Genomic DNA, 18,998 nt, shown 5'->3' with positions numbered 1-18,998 from the left:
TTTGTTCTAATATATCATCTCTATATACCAGATGATTTCATGTGGTTGCGAAAGGAAGAGAGAGAGAGAGAGAGAGAGAGAGAGAGAGAGAGAGGGGGGGGGGGGGAGGAGGAGAGACTTCTTTACCAGAATAACTTATGTATTGACCTTTTGAATTCTATATCCAAAAAAAAAAAAAGAAGAAGAAGAAAACAGAAATAGAAAGAAAGGCAAAGGGAAAAAAAAAAGAAAAAAAAAAAAAAAAAAGAGAGAGAGAGAGAGAGAGAGAGAGAGAGAGAGAGAGAGAGAGAGAGAGAGAGAGAGAGAGAGAGAGAGAGAGAGAGATTTAAAAGGCAATAGGTACCTACAACAGGGGAAAAAAATCCAGACCCATTTGTCCCTCCCCTTCCCCTTCAACCATCAACTAACTAATCAAAGAACACTACTGGTCTTCTGTGTCTATTGTGACATCTGGTGCCAAACTGTCTGGCCCAACGTCATAAAAACGGGACCGTCACTAAATTCACGAGACTGAGCACAGGTGTCAAAATATGACATATGACATAATGGTGATTTTGTGGTTTCGAGGAAAATGTTTGACACGGCAAAGTTGAAAAAGGAGGAAATGTGATGGGATGGGCGGAGATAAACTACCATTTAGGCGGAAATCCGCCTTTAGGCGGAAGATTCTCAGCCCTGTAAGCAAGAAGCAGGCCTTTTAAATTTTTTTTTCTTTCTTGTTTTATTTGTTTTCAATACAAATTCTTCATTGTAAATCCAGAATGAGTACTCTCCACTTGTAACACAATCACAATCGTCACTTTCATGAAATTACCCAGAATTCATTCAAATTCAATTAAATGAAGTAAAACATGCATCTTTTATCAAAATCCTTCATTCATTTCTTTTAAAGCTGAGACTATTTCACTTTTTAGATGATGCAAATTGTCTTTAAATTTCGATGGTACTTCCTGTCCACGATTGGCAGCTGCAGCCGCTAGCAAGGCACCGAGTGCTGCTCCTCTATGGCAATTTTCACCTGAATTTTGAAGGATTATAAGGTAGAAAAAAAAAAATAATGAAAATCCACAAAACTTTTTTTTAAATTTTAAATATAATTCTGAAAATTGATATTTAAAAAATAAATGGTTTCTACATTATAGATTATGGATATCTTTAGTAAAGTAGAATAAAGAACTAATATCAATAATGATGATATGGATTATTATAAGACAACGATGATGATAATGATGATAACAATGATAATTGGCCATGGAACAGTGACAATAATAATGATGATGACATAACGATTATGATATTGATGATGATGTTAATAAAGACAATGATGACAACAACAACGATGATGGTGATGATGGTGTTAAATTTAACAGAAGCATACCTCCACAGTTGGCATTGGCCAGCACGCCCCCCTCAAAATCATTATGAAACTCCAAAGCTAGGAACAAAAGGGATGAGAAAGCTCCTTCCACATAGCAGGCACTTCCAAGCCGGCCTGTCATCATCTGGTAAAATTCGAGCCGTTCCTCGCTGCCTTTCGGTATGCTGGTGTGAAGACAAAGAAATTTAGTTTGCAGGACTGAATATATTAAGACTTCAATGATAAATGTACCAGTACATGTCATGAATCAATCAGTATATCTTGAAAATTTTGATACATCTTTCACTTTTAAAAACCCAACAAAACAACCCCAACAATTCAAAAGGCTGAAGCGCTATGCAAAATTAAAAAAAAAAAAAAAAAAGAAAGAAAATGAAAAAACAGGATAAAAAGATACAAGATAGAATACAAAATAACAGTGCTGAGATTATGAGATTATTAAGCAAGAATGCTTAGAGTATTTATCTATCTTTGAAGTTTTTACTTGCATATTTTCCCACTGTATCCATGATTGTCGATATCATGTCTCAGGAAAAACACTTTCCCAAAGCTTTTCAATGGTTGAGGCATAAAAAAAAAAAGAAAAAAAAAAGGAAAAGAAAAGAAAGAGATAAAAATAAAAGGTGATGAAAGAAGATATAATGCCAGTCCCAAACGTTTGCAAACTATGCTTAGAATCAGGGACTGTGTATAGACTAGAAATGGTAACTATGCTTAGAGATGATAACTATACCTCAAGTCAGCAACTATACCTAGAGTATGAAACTATACCAAGAGCAAGGAAGAATACCTTGAGTAAGTATGCCTTAAGTAAGCAACTATGCCTAGAGTAAGCGCCTATGCTTTGGGTATTTATCAACCTTTGAAGTCACGTTTTCCTTACCTTTCAGCTTTGTCCATGATTGACAGTATCATGTCTCTCTTGGCAGGACCACCCAGGTTGGAATTACTCAACACGCGGAGAACCTGGAAATAAGTGGGAACGCTCTTTATGTTTCTCCATGTTGTAATTATATATTTGAACAAGCGCTTTATGTAATAGGAATGAAAAGAATAAATTTTGAACCTTTGACATAAATTGGTTGAAATATGAGAGGTTTGTGTATATCTTGGATATGTACGTCAACAAAAATTACAAAATTCACCCCCACCCTACCTGAAAAATTGACCAGGGATCGAACCTCAAAGACCTGATTACTGGTGTCATGGCACCACTGAATTGAAGAGGTTACTGCAATAACTACATAATGTCTACATTCTTCACCGGATCATGGTGTATAAATTTCTTTGTAAAAATGAAATGAAAAATTAGGGAGCAGGGACTGGTCGAAAAGAAAAAAAAACCCATCTTGTTTTTTGTTGTAGGCTGAAGATGGGTTTTGAGCCCGATAAGTTCTGTGTTTGGTATTTTGTTCTTTTTTGAAGCTGTTATATTCATTTTTGTTTATTACTTTTAAGGGCTAGATTCAGTACTAATAATTGTACTATCGTCTTATTTTCAGTGTTGCTGTAGGCAGCTTTGAGAGCTTTAAGTGGGTTTTGTGCTTTATAAATGATAAGATTTTCATTCTTCTTCTTCTTCATTATGTTGAAACCTTAAGTTTGAGGACTGAACAACATTGCCTTACTTGTGGCATTGGTGGTTTAGGAATATGATGTGTTACAAAAGTCGAGCAATTTAGAGTATAGTTAAAAACTGAGTAGGTGACAATGATCATATAAACTAAACTGTTGCCATGTCCCTGTGTAAAAGACTCTGACTCACTTGATTTAGGTGTGAATGCTAGGGGAACAAATAAAGCATTGTAAAGAATAGTGAGCCAGGTAAACTACTAGAAGTGGGCTATAAAGATTTTCAAAGTTCAAAACTCATATCAATCATATAAATCACCTCTGATTTCAAGTCTTTCCCATTGATGACAGCGTGCAAAAGGCGTGCGTAGATGTCGATGAAGGGTATGAGGGACGGGGCAGGATGTGTCAGTTTGATGAAGTCTGCGACATTCCTAGCACACTCGTCTTCTGACTTGTGAGCGTTTCTGACTATCCATGGAATTGCTGGGACAAAACTGCCAATGGCGGGGAGTTGTGAGTCTGCTGGATGTTGTAACAGCTGTTGGTATCTGGGGAAAAAATTTAATAAATCCAACATTTAGTGATATTAAGATATAGCATTCATGATGATGATGATGATGATGATGATGATGATGATGATGATGATGATGATGATGATGATGATGATGATGATGATGATGATGATAATAATAATAATATAATAATGATAATAATGATAATAATAATAATAATAATAATAATAATAATAATAATGATGATAATAATAATAAATAATAATAATAATAATAATAATAATAATAATAATAATAATAATAATAATAATAATAATAATAATAATAATAATAATAATAATAATAATAATAATAATAACAATAATAATAGGGGGGGAAGTAATTGTTGAAAAAGGATGAAATTCAACTTTCTGCGAATCCGAGGAAAACCATCAGCACTGATAAGTTGATTGTAAAAATTTTTTAAAAATTAATTAATTTACCGTTTTTCTGCAAACGTCAAAACATCATCAGCAGATGTGGGTTGTCCCCCTTGTACCCAGTCTTTGAAAAATGACCTATGGAAAGACTCTGCATATGTATCATTATGGCTGTTTGGCGTGGTCATGAATCTGACGTAATCTTCTAGCACAGCGCTGCGCACCTCACGTTCTGCCTTCACTAAATCGTGGTCAAACTTGTTCATGGTTTGCAACTCTTTGAGGGCCATTATTGCATTGAGAGTATTGTCCCCTGCCTTCATACCTGAATTGACAAATTTTATAGTTATAACCGGATTAGAAAGACATCTTCAGAAAGAGAAAAACAATGCAATGAAAATATATTCTTTTAACACACGGACATAGAACCAGAGGCTCCGACCCCAAATAGCCCCAAACAGGAATTGGAAGACAGAAAAAAGGGGATGTTGAGATGAAAAAGTGGTCTCAACTTAATCTAAATTGACTATGACATGCCTTGCTGCAGACAATCCAAAAATACTTCAACGAGTCAATATAAAATGTGTAAACGTTTACAATCCAGAAAAATGATAAAAAACAGTACTGGCACACTATTTCTTGGGGCAAAATGGCATCTGCCTTGAGTTATAATGGAGTTGGAAAATGCAAACTTGGGATAAACTGCATACTTGTCTGTAACGGATCAACCTTATTTACTCTGATATTTTTACTGGATATGATTTTTTCACAAATTTCCTTCTATTGAAACGTGGAATTTTGCCTTGAATGTGGAATCGTGGATTGTAGATCGATTATGCAGAATGATTCTGTGAAAAGAGGAAGGGTAGGAGCCTCTGCACAAGACATACACTGATACAAGCTTTATTTCCAAAGTTAACTTGCCAATAGATTTTAAATTCACCCAATACCAAAAACTCTAATTCCATGTCATCTGCTCTCTTTTATGATTTTTGATGCGTTTCCAAAATTCAAAACAAATACTCTCAGTGGCTCAATCAAAAAGAAAATTGGCATGCACTAATTTAATTTAATGAAGTCACAATAACTCAGTTGGTAGAGCACTCGCTTCACACCCAAAGGGACTGAGATCAATCCCAGGAGTCATTGAGATATTTTTATCGAGCCCCTGTCCCCCAAGCATTGGTTGGGTAGCTGGGTCTGTTGGAAATTACTTATGACTCTGAAGGCGGTACTTTTAAAAACAAACAATTAATAGAATTGCATGATGTATGAAATAAAAAGGTTCATATCAATTGAGAGAGAGAAGTGAGTGCATGTGTGTGTGTGTGTGTGTGTGTGTAAGTGTGTGAGAGAGAGAGAAGGAAGAGAGAGAGAAAGAGAGAGAGAGAGAGAGAGAGAGAGAGAGAGAGAGAGAGAGAGAGAGAGAGAGAGAGAGAGAGAGAACACCATTATGATAGACACCTTGATGATAATGGTTGGCAGCACTAGATCCGTTCCAATATTTTAACTTTCCGTGTAGAATTACGTTGCCAATTATTGAGTTTTTGCTGGACGTTGTTCCTCGGCCACTTCCATCTATATTGACAATGCAGGGATACAAAAGCATTATCATAAATTATAACAGAAAATAACTTTTTTAAAAAAAAGTATATATTTATTAATGACAATGCAGAGGAAGATACAGAAACATTTTCATAAATCATAATGTAAAATAAAAGCCCTTTTTACAATATACAGTATGTTTTTTTTATTATTGACACATTTTAGGTTTGAAGAACTCCAAAGCTCTATAAGATTTCAACAAACGGTTTTTTGCCTTAGGTGCAGACTTTATTTAAGTTTTGATTGATATAAGTCTTAAAACTGTGCTTTGGTAGCTGAGTTATGATGTCATGAGTAGAAAAGGGTAATTTTGAAATATATTTACAGCGCGTTTGTTTTTAATCATTGACACATTTCAGGTATGAATAACTCAAGAACAGCAAGCATTAATTTGATTTTAAACATATTAATCCAAATTTAGTACAAATTTTTTCTGATATCTTAATTGTGATAGTGTGTTTGCACAATGATCCGATTTAAAGCTCTACGAGACCACCGCCATTTTGAATGACAAGCTGCAAGCGTCTCTCCAGTTCGCCCCACATCTGTTGCAGCATGAGTAATGTGACAGAGCGAACAACTTCTCTTATTTTTGTCTTCATGTGACGCATGTCTCACGGGTATTCTAAACAATCTGCTTTTCACATATTCCCATTAAAAAAAAGTCAATTGGGGTTAGATCAGGTGATCTTGGAAGAGACCAGGAAATTGGACCATCTCATTGTTTTCTTTTCATAAAAACTATTGTCACCAAGGGTTCCCCATTATTGCGTCAAACTTCAAAATGCTATCGTAATCATCAGTACGTACAGTGATGACGTCATACTCATACACATAAGACTTTTACAATGTCAAAGCAATGTTCCAAATTAATAGCCTACGATTGGTATGTTAAATGAAATAAACCTTCAAGAATCATGTCGGACAAAGCCAAAATAAATTATGATTAATGTCAAAATTACCCTTTTCTACTGATGACGTCATAGCTCAGCTACCAAAGGATGCACAGTGTTAAAACTTATATGAATCAAAACTTGAATAAATTATGCACATTTGACAGAAAAAAAAAAAACGTTTGATGAAATGTATAAGTTTATAAAGGTGCTCTTAATACTCTTAATAATTGATCTTAAAAAGAGAAAGAAATTAAATATTGAAAAAAAAAAAAAAAGTTATGAAATACAAAAATCTATACCAAAGGACTATACAGGCATGAATACACCTTTAGCATAGTGCCAAACTTGATACAGATACTCACCTACTGCGGAAAGTCTCAAGATTGAAGACGGGTGTTGATCTTTTGGGGCTTCATAACCGGTCAGCCATTTTCCAAAATCAGATTGTATGTCGTCTGCATCATAGTACCAATGCACTGGCATAGCGATGGAGTCGGCAACGACCAATCCCCACATTGCCTCTGATTTGGCTTTTTGGACAGCTGTTGAAATCGATGGCTTTTCCATGTTTAGTTGTCTGTCAATGTATCACGCAGGAAAGAAATAAACACGGCAATTGTTTTAAATTACCACTGGATTTAACTAATTCATTCATACTGAAACAGAATGGGACATAAAATGATGGCATTGTTAAGTTCATCTGTGGTGTTTCATTCATCCTGTTTTGTTGATAAAGGGGAAACCCGAAACGTTCACTTGATCTGTAATTTTTTTTGTAATTAAATTGAAGCTTACATTCAATTTCACATTATTATTTATTTCTTCAAGCTTCGAGCAGCAACATTTACATTATGGCATTGTTAAAGGAAATTAACAAAACAATTTGTCTGAAGGACTACTACTATTACTACTAATACTCAAATACATTTGTTCAAAACAAGTCAAAACACCAACCTGTTCTCACTGTCCGTGATGTCTGATGTGGTGTGTTGCAGTCTGGTGTGTTTTATCAGAGGTGTGTTCACAAGGGGTAGAACTATCAAGGATGTGAGGACCAATCCTCCTGATGCTTTTACAGCCAAAGAGCGTCTACTGTGAGCCTGAGAGTAAAATTGGAATCAGATCACAATAAAACATAATGTTTATATCTTGTTAGAACGTTATTACATGTAACAAAATACATATTCTTTCTCAGTTTTAGACAGCCAGGACAGTTTTTTTCAATTTGATTTTTAAAAGAAAGTTTTCTTTTTAAAAATTTCCTGTTCTTTATTTTCCACAAAGGACAGCGACCTACCACTCAGCTAATGTCTCATCCTTTGCTGTGCTGATTTATTAATGAGGAGAATACTGGTGTTGTGTTCTAACTGATAACATACATTTTGGTGAAACCAAATATTGATATATTATCGAAAAAAATTTGAATGAATCTGAGGGCTGATACTACAAGTAGAAAGTCATACCTTTTTATGAAATGTTGTTTTTGAAGCAAGACTTGCTATTCCAAGTTTTCTAACGATGCTCCTGAAATTATGAAGGAAATGAAAATAATAAAGGCCGCTGGTAGACACTGCGTGCTACGCGACGGTGACCACGGGATGGTAAACATCGCGCGTTACGTTGTGGGAAAGAAACGGTAGTAGGTGCAGCGTATTACGCTACCACCCACTTGCCGAGATGGTAGCTGCAGCGTAGATAGGTAGAGTAGAGCGTAAAACGTTACGAAGTTTCCGATGGCTGTTATAAATCCATTTTCCGTTTCGCATCCAGATTTTATTACGCTACCACCCACTTGCCGAGATGGTAGCTGCAGCGTAGAAAGGTAGGGCGTAAAACGTTACGAAGTTTCCGATGGCTGTTATAAATCCATTTTCCGTTTCGCATCCAGATTTTATTACGCTACCACCCACTTGCCGAGATGGTAGCTGCAGCGTAGAAAGGTAGAGCGTAAAACGTTACGAAGTTTCCGATGGCTGTTATAAATCCATTTTCCGTTTAGCATCCAGATTTTATTACGCTACCACCAACTTGCGGAGATGGTAGTGCAGCGTAGATAGGTAGAGCGTAAAACGTTACGAAGTTTCCGATGGCTGTTATAAATCCATTTTCCGTTTCGCATCCAGATTTTATTACGCTACCACCCACTTGCCGAGATGGTAGCTGCAGCGTAGATAGGTAGAGTAGAGCGTAAAACGTTACGAAGTTTCCGATGGCTGTTATAAATCCATTTTCCGTTTAGCATCCAGATTTTTGTATTTTGTGGCTCGGTTTTGTTTCTCGATTATGAGTCCAAAATTTTGTTTAAATCCCACAAACGCCGCATGCTGCCAATTAACCTCCTCCTCCTCTTACTACTACTACTACTACTACTACTACTACTACTACTACTACTACTACTACTACTACTACTACTACTACTACTACTACTACTACAATAACTTTTTTTAAATGCTACGCAGCACTACTTCCAATTGTAATTGTATTATCTGACGATGTAAAAATACAAACGAAATGGTGAAAAATGAAAGATATTGGATGGAAAAAGTAGAATCAATGTACCGTTGGGGCTCAAATCCTTCGTCGGCAAAACAAACAAGTGGTGTAAATATGACAAATGCAGCGTTGCACTGCTGGGTGATTGAAGTATAAAGGAAACGGTGGTGTACCATACGTTGTGAGTAGATTCCCAAGGCTGTTTCACACATGAACATTAAGAGCAGGTCAGTTTATAGAAAGACGAAAAATGAGTAAAATAAAAGAGATACTTGTTAGAAATATATTAATCGTATCTAGTAGTAGTAGTAATGATATTGGTAGTAGTAGTAGTAGTAGTAGTAGTAGTAGTAGTAGTAGTAGTAGTAGTAGTAGTAGTAGTAGTAGTAGTAGTAGTAGTAGTAGTAGTAATAGATAGTAGTAGTAGTAGTAGTAGTAGTAGTAGTAGTAGTAGTAGTAGTAGTAGTAGTAGTAGTAGTAGTAGTAGTAGTAGTAATGTTATAACTATGTGGATTAGAATGGGCTGGGGAAGAGGTGTTTGTGCGGTGTCCGGAACTTCGTGAAGGAAATGAATGGCCACTTTTGATGACTGGAAAGGAAGGAATAGATGGACAGATCTGTATTTTTACACACACACAGATAAGAGAGAGAGAGAGAGAGAGAGAGAGAGAGAGAGAGAGAGAGAGAGAGAGAGAGAGAGAGAGAGAGAGAGAGAGAGAGAGAGAGAGAGAGAGAGAGAGAGAGAGAGAGAGAGAGAACAAAAGCATTTGTGGGAGAGACTTAGTGGATAATAGCACTGTTGGTAGGGACTCGGTTGATAATAGCACTGGTTGCTGGGAACCGATGGCTAATAGCGCTGGTGGAAGGGACTCAGTGGCTAACAGCACTGATGATAGGGACTCAGTGGCTAACAGCACTGATAATAGGGACTCAGTGGCTAACAGCACTGATGATAGGGACTCAATGGCTAACAGCACTGATGATAGGGACTCAGTGGCTAACAGCACTGATGATAGGGACTCAATGGCTAACAGCACTGATGATAGGGACTCAGTGACTAATAGCACTGATGATAGGGACTCAGTGACTAATAGCACTGATGATAGGGACTCAGTGGCTAATAGGCTGGTGGTAGGGACTCAGTGGCTAATAGCACTGGTGGTAGGGACTCAATGGCTAATAGCACTGATGATAGGGACTCAGTGACTAATAGCACTGATGATAGGGACTCAATGGCTAACAGCACTGATGATAGGGACTCAGTGACTAATAGCACTGATGATAGGGACTCATTGGCTAACAGCACTGATGATAGGGACTCAGTGACTAATAGCACTGATGATAGGGACTCAGTGGCTAATAGGGCTGGTGTAGGGACTCAGTGGCTAATAGCACTGGTGGTAGGGACTCAGTGGGTAATAGCACTGGTGGTAGGGACTCAGTGACTAATAGCACTGGTGATAGGGACTCGGTGGCTAATAGGCTGGTCTGGTGATAGGGACTCAATGGGTAATAGCACTGATGGTAGGGACTCAGTGGCTAATAGGGCTGGTGATAGGGACTCAATGGGTAATAGTAATAGCACTGATGGTAGGGACTCAGTGGCTAATAGGGCTGATGATAGGGACTCAATGGGTAATATCACTGATGGTAGGGACTCAGTGGCTAATAGGGCTGGTGATAGGGACTCAATGGGTAATAGTACTGATGGTAGGGACTCAGTGGCTAATAGGGCTGGTGATAGGGACTCAATGGGTAATAGTAATAGCACTGATGGTAGGGACTCAGTGGCTAATAGGGCTGGTGATAGGGACTCAATGGGTGATAGCACTGATGGTAGGGACTCAGTGGCTAATAGCACTGGTGGTAGGGACTCAGTGACTAATAGCACTGGTGGTAGGGACTCAATGGCTAACAGCACTGATGATAGGGACTCAGTGACTAATAGCACTGATGATAGGGACTCAGTGGCTAATAGGGCTGGTGGTAGGGACTCAGTGGCTAATAGCACTGGTGGTAGGGACTCAGTGGTAATAGCACTGGTGGTAGGGACTCAATGGCTAAGAGCACTGATGATAGGGACTCAATGGCTAACAGCACTGATGATAGGGACTCAGTGACTAATAGCACTGATGATAGGGACTCAGTGGCTAATAGGGCTGGTGGTAGGGACTCAGTGGCTAATAGCACTGGTGGTAGGGACTCAGTGGGTAATAGCACTGGTGGTAGGGACTCAATGGCTAATAGCACTGGTGGTAGGGACTCAGTGACTAATAGCACTGGTAATAGGGACTCGGTGGCTAATAGGGCTGGTGATAGGGACTCAATGGGTAATAGTACTGATGGTAGGGACTCAGTGGCTAATAGGGCTGGTGATAGGGACTCAATGGTAATAGTAATAGCACTGATGGTAGGGACTCAGTGGCTAATAGGGCTGGTGATAGGGACTCAATGGGTAATAGCACTGATGGTAGGGACTCAGTGGCTAATAGCACTGGTGGTAGGGACTCAGTGACTAATAGCACTGGTGGTAGGGACTCAGTGACTAATAGCACTGATGATAGGGACTCAGTGGCTAATAGGGCTGGTGGTAGGGACTCAGTGGCTAATAGCACTGGTGGTAGGGACTCAGTGGGTAATAGCACTGGTGGTAGGGACTCATGGCTAATAGCACTGATGGTAGGGACTCGGTAATAATAACACTGGTGGTAGGGACTCAGTGACTAATAGCACTGGTGATAGGGACTCGGTGGCTAATAGGCTGGTGATAGGGACTCAATGGGTAATAGTACTGATGTAGGGACTCAGTGGCTAATAGGGCTGGTGATAGGGACTCAATGGGTTATAGTAATAGCACTGATGGTAGGGACTCAGTGGCTAATAGGGCTGATGATAGGGACTCAATGGGTAATATCACTGATGGTAGGGACTCAGTGGCTAATAGGGATGGTGATAGGGACTCAATGGGTAATATCACTGATGGTAGGGACTCGTGGCTAATAGGGATGGTGATAGGGACTCAATGGGTAATAGTAATAGGACTGATGGTAGGGACTCAGTGGCTAATAGGGCGGGTGGTAGGGACTCAATGGGTAATAGTAATAGCACTGATGGTAGGGACTCAGTGGCTAATAGGGCTGATGATAGGGACTCAATGGGTAATAGCACTGATGGTAGGGACTCAGTGGCTAATAGCACTGATGGTAGGGACTCAGTGGCTAATCGCACCGATGCTAGGCACTCAGTGGGTAATAGCACTGATGAAGGGACAGTGGCTAATAATAGGGCTGGTGGAAGGGGCTCCGTGGCTAATAGCACTGGTGGAAGGGAGTCAGTGGGTTATAGGGCTGGTGGTAGGGACTGACTCAGTTGATAATAATAGCACTGGTGGTAGGGACCAAGAGAGAGAGATGGAACAATATCACAGGTGGCAGGGACTCAGTGGTTTATTACACAAACAGGTGGCTAATAGTAATGAAGTAGGTACAAGTAAAACGAATAAAAAAATCAAGACATGTAGTAGGATTGCAATATCCGCCACAACCAGCAAGGAATACAATTTATTATTGTAATAAAAGATTCAAATTCAATATAGAACAAACATTGACATCGAAACTGAAGGCATAAACCAAACGCCCATGCCAAATATTTCATGATAAGAATATCACCATTGCAATGTACTGTTCATCAGTAACATAATTGAGAAAAAAAAAAAAAAACACATCAGAGGCACGACGAAACACCTTGACTTGGGATTTAGTTCCCCCCCCCCCCCACCCATTCCACGTTAGCAACTGCACACCCCTGCAGCCACGCAGTCCTCAGCACATAGGTACACCTTGACTTGGGAAAATGAGGGAAGAATAAACTTCAATATCAAACCATGATTAATTAATTTAATAAAAACCTGACTACTGGTAAGCAAATAAATATAAAACTAAAAAGCCCAAAAGAAAAAAACAACCCCCAGCACCTTATGCCATACTCTCCAGTGACTCTGAAAAAGACAAGCGTGTGCAGTCGGCGCTGCAACAAGAAATTTCCGATAAAGCAAAATAGTTACAAGGGATAGAGTAGAGTCATGTAAAGAAAGTAGGGCATAACATACTCCAAGAAATGTGTTACATAAATGAGAACTTTATGCATTTCTGGTGATTATTTAAGAACATGCACAAAATTTACAAACATAAGAATTACTGTCAGGCAAATGAATGCAAACATTGTGGAACCAACGGATACAACGAAGACATCTTGTCTAGTCAGTTGGCCCACTGCTTAGCTCTCTTGGGGGATCTTCTAATCTAGATTCATTTTTTTAAATCCTCCTTTTCTTCGGTAAACCTAAAACAGTAATTCCAACACCTTTTGGTCTTCCTCTCTTTCCTAACTTTGTTGGTGGTTTGATATTTAAAAGATGCGCACTGGTGGTAGGGATGCAGTGTGTAATAGCACTGGAGATCAGAACTAAGCAGTCAAATTATATGTCACCAATGGCAGTGAATACAATTTACATGCATTATGAAAAAAAATTTATCCCACATTGGAACGCACTAGTCCGCTTAAAACATCTGAGCTAGGAAATGTTTCACCGTAAAGGAGAACCTGTAGTCAAAAGTCCATTTTTTATCTCGCAGTGCCAATATTGGTATTCCCCTATTATTTTTAGGTGGTAGGAGGTCTAATTTAATGATTAACAACAAACACACACACAAAAAAAGCTAAAAACTTAAATGTGTGGCTGTGTGGTCTTATGGTATGACACTCGCTTTCAGATCTTTACTCACATTCTCTCACCGTACTCGGGTGTAAAATGAGTACCTGGTCGTTAACGGTGTTGTCTCTGTCCGAAAAATTGTAATATCGCATAACAGGCGTCATGTCCTATCCTATATGTTAAATATTGCTGTTGACCAGGGACCCCTTGTAAAGCGCTTCGAGCACATTTAGTGGATATTGCACTACAGCATTTAAAAAGCTCAATATGTTTAAATGTCTTCAATGACACAGACAATATAGGCTAAAATCAGACCAACCCCCCCCCCCCCCCCCAATTTTCTACAGTGATGCATCGAAAACCAACGAATACCTTCCAAATTTGCACACACTGTCTCCGACAATAGCTTCATCATGATGTAAAGGTTTAGCAAGACTTGAAAATTTTAATTAATTTATTTATTGAATTGTTCTTCGATTACGATTGAAAATTTGGCACAGAATGACAGGCAATTTAATCCAATTTAAAAGTTCATAAAACCACTAAATTTTAGTCTAGCCCAAAACCAAATCCATCATGATGCAAAACCCATCATACGAAAGATTCTGACCAAATTGGAAGACTATTGGAAAACAATCCAGATATGAATGTCAGAAAATCAGGAAATGATGCAAAATGGAATTTTGAGAAAAAACATAATCTTTCTTTAATTTGATAAACAAGCTAATTTTGTAGATAACGTCCATCAAAATACCAAAGTATAATCAATATGGAACAAGAAAATGTAAATTGATCAAGTTCTGAAAAGAAATTAGAAAAATAATTGATTCGCTAACCCATATCGCTTAGAAAAAAATATTGAATGATCTCAATTTTTCATTTAAAAAAAAAATAATTTGGTGGTCAAATATGCTTTATAGTTAATCTCAGAAACTAATAATGTGAAGATAAACACCAAAAAAACCAAGTCTTTAATTATTTTTTTTTACATTTTACAGGGACACCCTATAGACTAAGATTAGTTGTAAAACCCTAAAATTTCTAACATTGATCAGATGCACCAAAAACAAGCATATAAATTTCTTTCAAATTTACACACAATGTTTATTACATAAATAACTACATCATGATGGAAGAGTTTACCACTAGTCTACAAAATAAATTCTTTACAATATCTTTTAAATTTCGACTGTAATTGTGGCGCAGGTCGACAGGAAAAAAATAATTTCTAAAATTAAAAAATCCTCTAAATTTTAATTTACCCCAAAATGCTTCCATCATGATGCAAAAGACATCATAAAAAAGATTCTGAACAAATCTGAAAATAATCTAAAGGAAAATGACATTTTTATGGTTGTTAGAAAATCAGAAAATGACATACAAAGGAAATTTGAGAAAGCACTAATTTGACATAAGCTGATCCATAAAATTTTCAAAATAATGACCATCATAGGACAAGAAAACACGAAAATTGTGGAGACTGATTTGACTACAAAATGTATAAATGATTCGCTAACCCATTCCCTAAGAAATTAAATGCTGAAAATTTTTTATATTACCTTACTCTAATTTTGTGGTCAAATATGATTTATACCTTACGAATTCATCATCGTAATTGTAATCACAAAAACTAATTATCAAAAATTCTCAAAATATGATTTTAAGCACTACCCTTATTTTTCAATTTTTTAAAATGCCGCTTGTGAGAGAAGTATCTAATCAATTTGAACTGCAAAATAAAATCTATTTTAAACAAGAAAACAGCTAAATGGTGAAAATAGATCTAGCACCAAATAAAGAGCAATTTGCTTTCGCAAACTCCTAGAAAAAAAATTTCTTTCGTCTCAATACAGGAAAAATCAACACCACATGTTTGCACTGCTTTTTCTGTAGTTCCACAAAGAGGGTTGATCTTGCTCTGGTTTGAAAAATGGAAATAAAAAAGAGACATTTCATTACGTAGCAATTTTTGGAAATGGCTATAAATTAAATCATTGTCATAAAATGAATTTTGTCAAAGACATACCAATTTTTTCTTTAAATGGTCATCGTTCTCACCAACATAGTAGAAATTTTGTTCGCATTACATACAGGACAAAAGTCTTGACAACAAACTCTATTAAGTTAATAAATGCAGTAGTAACTCAATTCAAATAATCCTTTGTCATTTTCATTTAGAAAAACGAGAATTTACATTGAGCATGCAAATCTCAAAGTTGGTAAAATTCCCAGTTTCAATCCCTCTATTTCGTTAGTATTGGCAAAATGAAAATCTCGAACAAAGTGGACATTCCTTTGCGATGTTGAATTTTTTACCCACGAATTGATTGTCTCGAACTGGCTGAGAAAAGGAAATTGAATAGTCTCACTATCGACTCTCGACAGAGTTCATAATAACGGAGCGCTATCATTATAATTATAATATGAATTTTATCAAGACCACCCACATTTACCTCTCTCAAATTCAAATCCTCTGTAAAATACTCAATTTGGAAAATTCGAAAACACGGAAATCTCGAACAAACAGGCATGGTCATGGTCCCGACTTGTTCGAAATTTCCGTGTTCGAGTGTACTGTATTGATCACCAATACAAATGTAAAGGCGCCATGAAGATTTGAAAACATTACTAACCAGTTTCAAGAAAAGCATGCAGATACTCTGCTCTGCTGGCAAAGATGATGGTTTGCTGATTGATAAGATTGCCACAACACACTTGAGCCAACTATCTTTCTTGATTGTCAGAAAACCAGTATGGTCAACTGAATTCTTTCATGTTAGCTGTCGATGAAAAAAAAAAATAATTAAATTCTCTGCAGTGAAAATGGCACATACCAATGTCATTGCTTAAGTTAATAATAATAATAATAATAATAATAATATTAATAATAATAAATAAATAAATAAATTGAAAAAAAAAAGTAATAGTACTAATGATGATAATATCGTTTCTCATTATTGGACAATACTGTATATAGATCTAATCTATATTCATCGTCATTATCATGATCATGAGGCATTTCACTCCAAAGTTCTAAAAATTGTGTCACCGCCGGTACGGCTTCCACTGCTGCTGCTCACTAAAAACTGCCTAGTTGTTACAGTTACACTAGATCTACACAGTATTAGAATAGAAGTAAAATCAACGAAGGATTAATCCATAACGATCACATTGGCATGCAGACCACACACATTCATTCATTCATCATTCATCTCTATCCACAATCACATCATCATATCGCCATCGGTCTAGTACACTGTCCTAGCCTTGATCAAATAAAAGAAAAGACAAATTCTTACCTTTACAGAATCCTGGCGAGTAAAAAAGGTGTTGGTCTCAGTCTGCAATTGCTTAACTGCATTTAACTGCAAGTTTGTTGATGCTCGGAACTCGAGAGTCACAATTCACAATCGAACAAAACGACCACGACTTCGCGGTTGGCGCCACGGTCGACTTACCGGATGTGACCTTTGACACGCCCGGTAACCTGGTGGAAAATTTCGCTCACTACGCTGCGAGGAATGGGGGCAGTAACGGTTGCGTATTACGCTGTGGCCACCCACTTCGAATAATAAAACGCATGAAATTTGAATAAATCGGGAAAAAATCGATGTGGACACATTTGCAGGCGTGATAACAAAGGGATGGTTTAACATCATTGTAATGGAAATTGTTTTACATTGATTTGAGATTATTTCCATCAATGAGCCAATAACAATTTGGGTTAGATTTCCGCAAATAAGTACAGACGACACTGCAAAAACAAGATCTCTTCTCTATAAATACCACCAATGTATCCATATCACAATTCAGAAATTAAATAAATCTTTGAGGGATCTTCTAATTATCAGTTTATTTGACTTTCATTAAATTTTTGAGAGAGAAAAAAAAAGGTTGAGCTTTCATATAGCACAATATCCACTAAACATGCTCAAAGTGCTTTACAGAGAAACATTCAGAAACAGGACAAATTCTTATTACATAAAATTGGCATAATAAAAGCTATTGAATTCTAAACTAAACAGCAAAGTAAACATGCTTAGTTCTGATGGATTGTAATTAAGTTTAGAGTTAGAGTACAAATACAACCTTTACAAAACAATCACTTTTCAAGCACAATGAAAATTAAAATATTAATTTACAATTGGAACAATGGGAGTGCGACTGTGTACGTATATATGTCAAATAAGTCAAAATTGAAACAGACGTAAAATAAAATTGTAACTGTTGTGGGGGGCTGCGTGGCTCAGTGGTACGGTCTTTGCTTCTTACCCGACAGACACCGAGTTCAATCACCCTCCGCTGCGTTGTGTGGTATTGAGCAAGTCGCCTCACAATTTGCGGCACTGCTCTGTGGCTGGCACCTGGGTTATTCCAGTCTTCCCTTGGAATAGACCCTAAATACAAATTTCCCCTTATGGATGAATAAGGGAATTTTTTTTTTAATTTTGTAGTTGTAGTTGTAGTGTAAGTAAGTGAGTTGTTGTTAATTGTTACTGACACTGACACCAAGGCAGTCTAGTAGACAGGAATTATGCCACTCTTTCTATTTCTAGAATAACTAAGAATACGACCTTGATACTATCATTTACTATGGATACAGGATCTCAAAGTAATCATGATGTGAACATGACAAAAAAATAAAAGTTTAAGATAGAACAATAAATTTCGTACTGGACTGTCTCTTACCCTTTACTAGATATCTACTCACCACAGAACTCACAGACACTGATCATTGAATGATGACTCGACTTGAACTTCAACTTCAACACTCATGAATTAGACTTAGACTTAGACCGCCAGAAAGCTAGAAAATTATGAAATTAATATTATTTTATTAAAGTAAAAAGGCATGAACATATCTAGAAACTCCGGTGTATACTTACGTTAGTGAGATAACAGACTTGCACAACGGCAAAGTTCTGTTTATTAAATTCATCATCATTATGTAAACTTAGGAGATGAAAACGAAAGTAAAAATAGTTTGTTTACTTGCTGCTGAATCAATATAATTGGGTTTAGTGAAGGAGCTGTGTTTTCAGTCCACCAGTGAACTGAATACACAGCTGTGTATCAGTCCACCGGAAGAGATTATAATTATACGGGCTAAATTGTTTGACTGGGCGCGAGAAGGCGAGGTGGCCGGCTGATTTAGCATAGCGTAACTAACCGGGGTGGGGTGGGTTGGGCGTTCAAGCTCCTTTCTAGGCATAATATTTTCTTTCTTTCTCTCTTTTTTTTTCTTTTTTTTTTGGTACTCCCTTGGCAAACAAATTTTAAATTTTCAACTTCAACACGTTGACACCATTCCTAGTGACTTGAAAAGTTTGTACGACATTTAACATTTTTTATATTTGATATTTATTTACTTTTACTCACTTTTAATATTATTATTTTGATCTAGAA

At 37.1% G+C, this 18,998-nt stretch overlaps 1 protein-coding gene and 1 long non-coding RNA gene across 2 annotated transcripts in view; both read right to left on the bottom strand.

Moving 5' to 3' along the window:
- LOC144980488 (uncharacterized) overlaps window positions 1-18,998 on the bottom strand; it is a 145,991-nt gene that overhangs the window by 110,936 nt on the left and 16,057 nt on the right. The gene's annotated exons all lie outside the window — the stretch shown is intronic.
- On the bottom strand, window positions 703-18,561 carry LOC144980486 (uncharacterized). Its single transcript, XM_078928096.1, has 10 exons — window positions 18,479-18,561; window positions 7,849-7,909; window positions 7,340-7,485; window positions 6,748-6,962; window positions 5,349-5,462; window positions 3,948-4,209; window positions 3,270-3,501; window positions 2,262-2,344; window positions 1,379-1,542; window positions 703-1,018 (listed from the first exon to the last, which is right to left on the bottom strand). The coding sequence occupies exons 1-10, from the start codon at window positions 18,535-18,537 to the stop codon at window positions 864-866; spliced, it is 1,491 nt and encodes a 496-aa protein (XP_078784222.1). The 5' UTR covers window positions 18,538-18,561; the 3' UTR covers window positions 703-863.

This window comes from Berghia stephanieae, chromosome 10 (genome assembly GCF_034508935.2).
Source record: "Berghia stephanieae isolate SIO BIC M18660-M18661 chromosome 10, UCSD_Bste_1.3, whole genome shotgun sequence".
In the NCBI taxonomy this organism is placed as follows: Eukaryota; Metazoa; Mollusca; class Gastropoda; order Nudibranchia; family Aeolidiidae; genus Berghia; species Berghia stephanieae.
The sequence above is the reverse complement of the archived record's forward strand: the minus strand, read 5'-3'. Positions and strand labels throughout refer to the sequence as shown.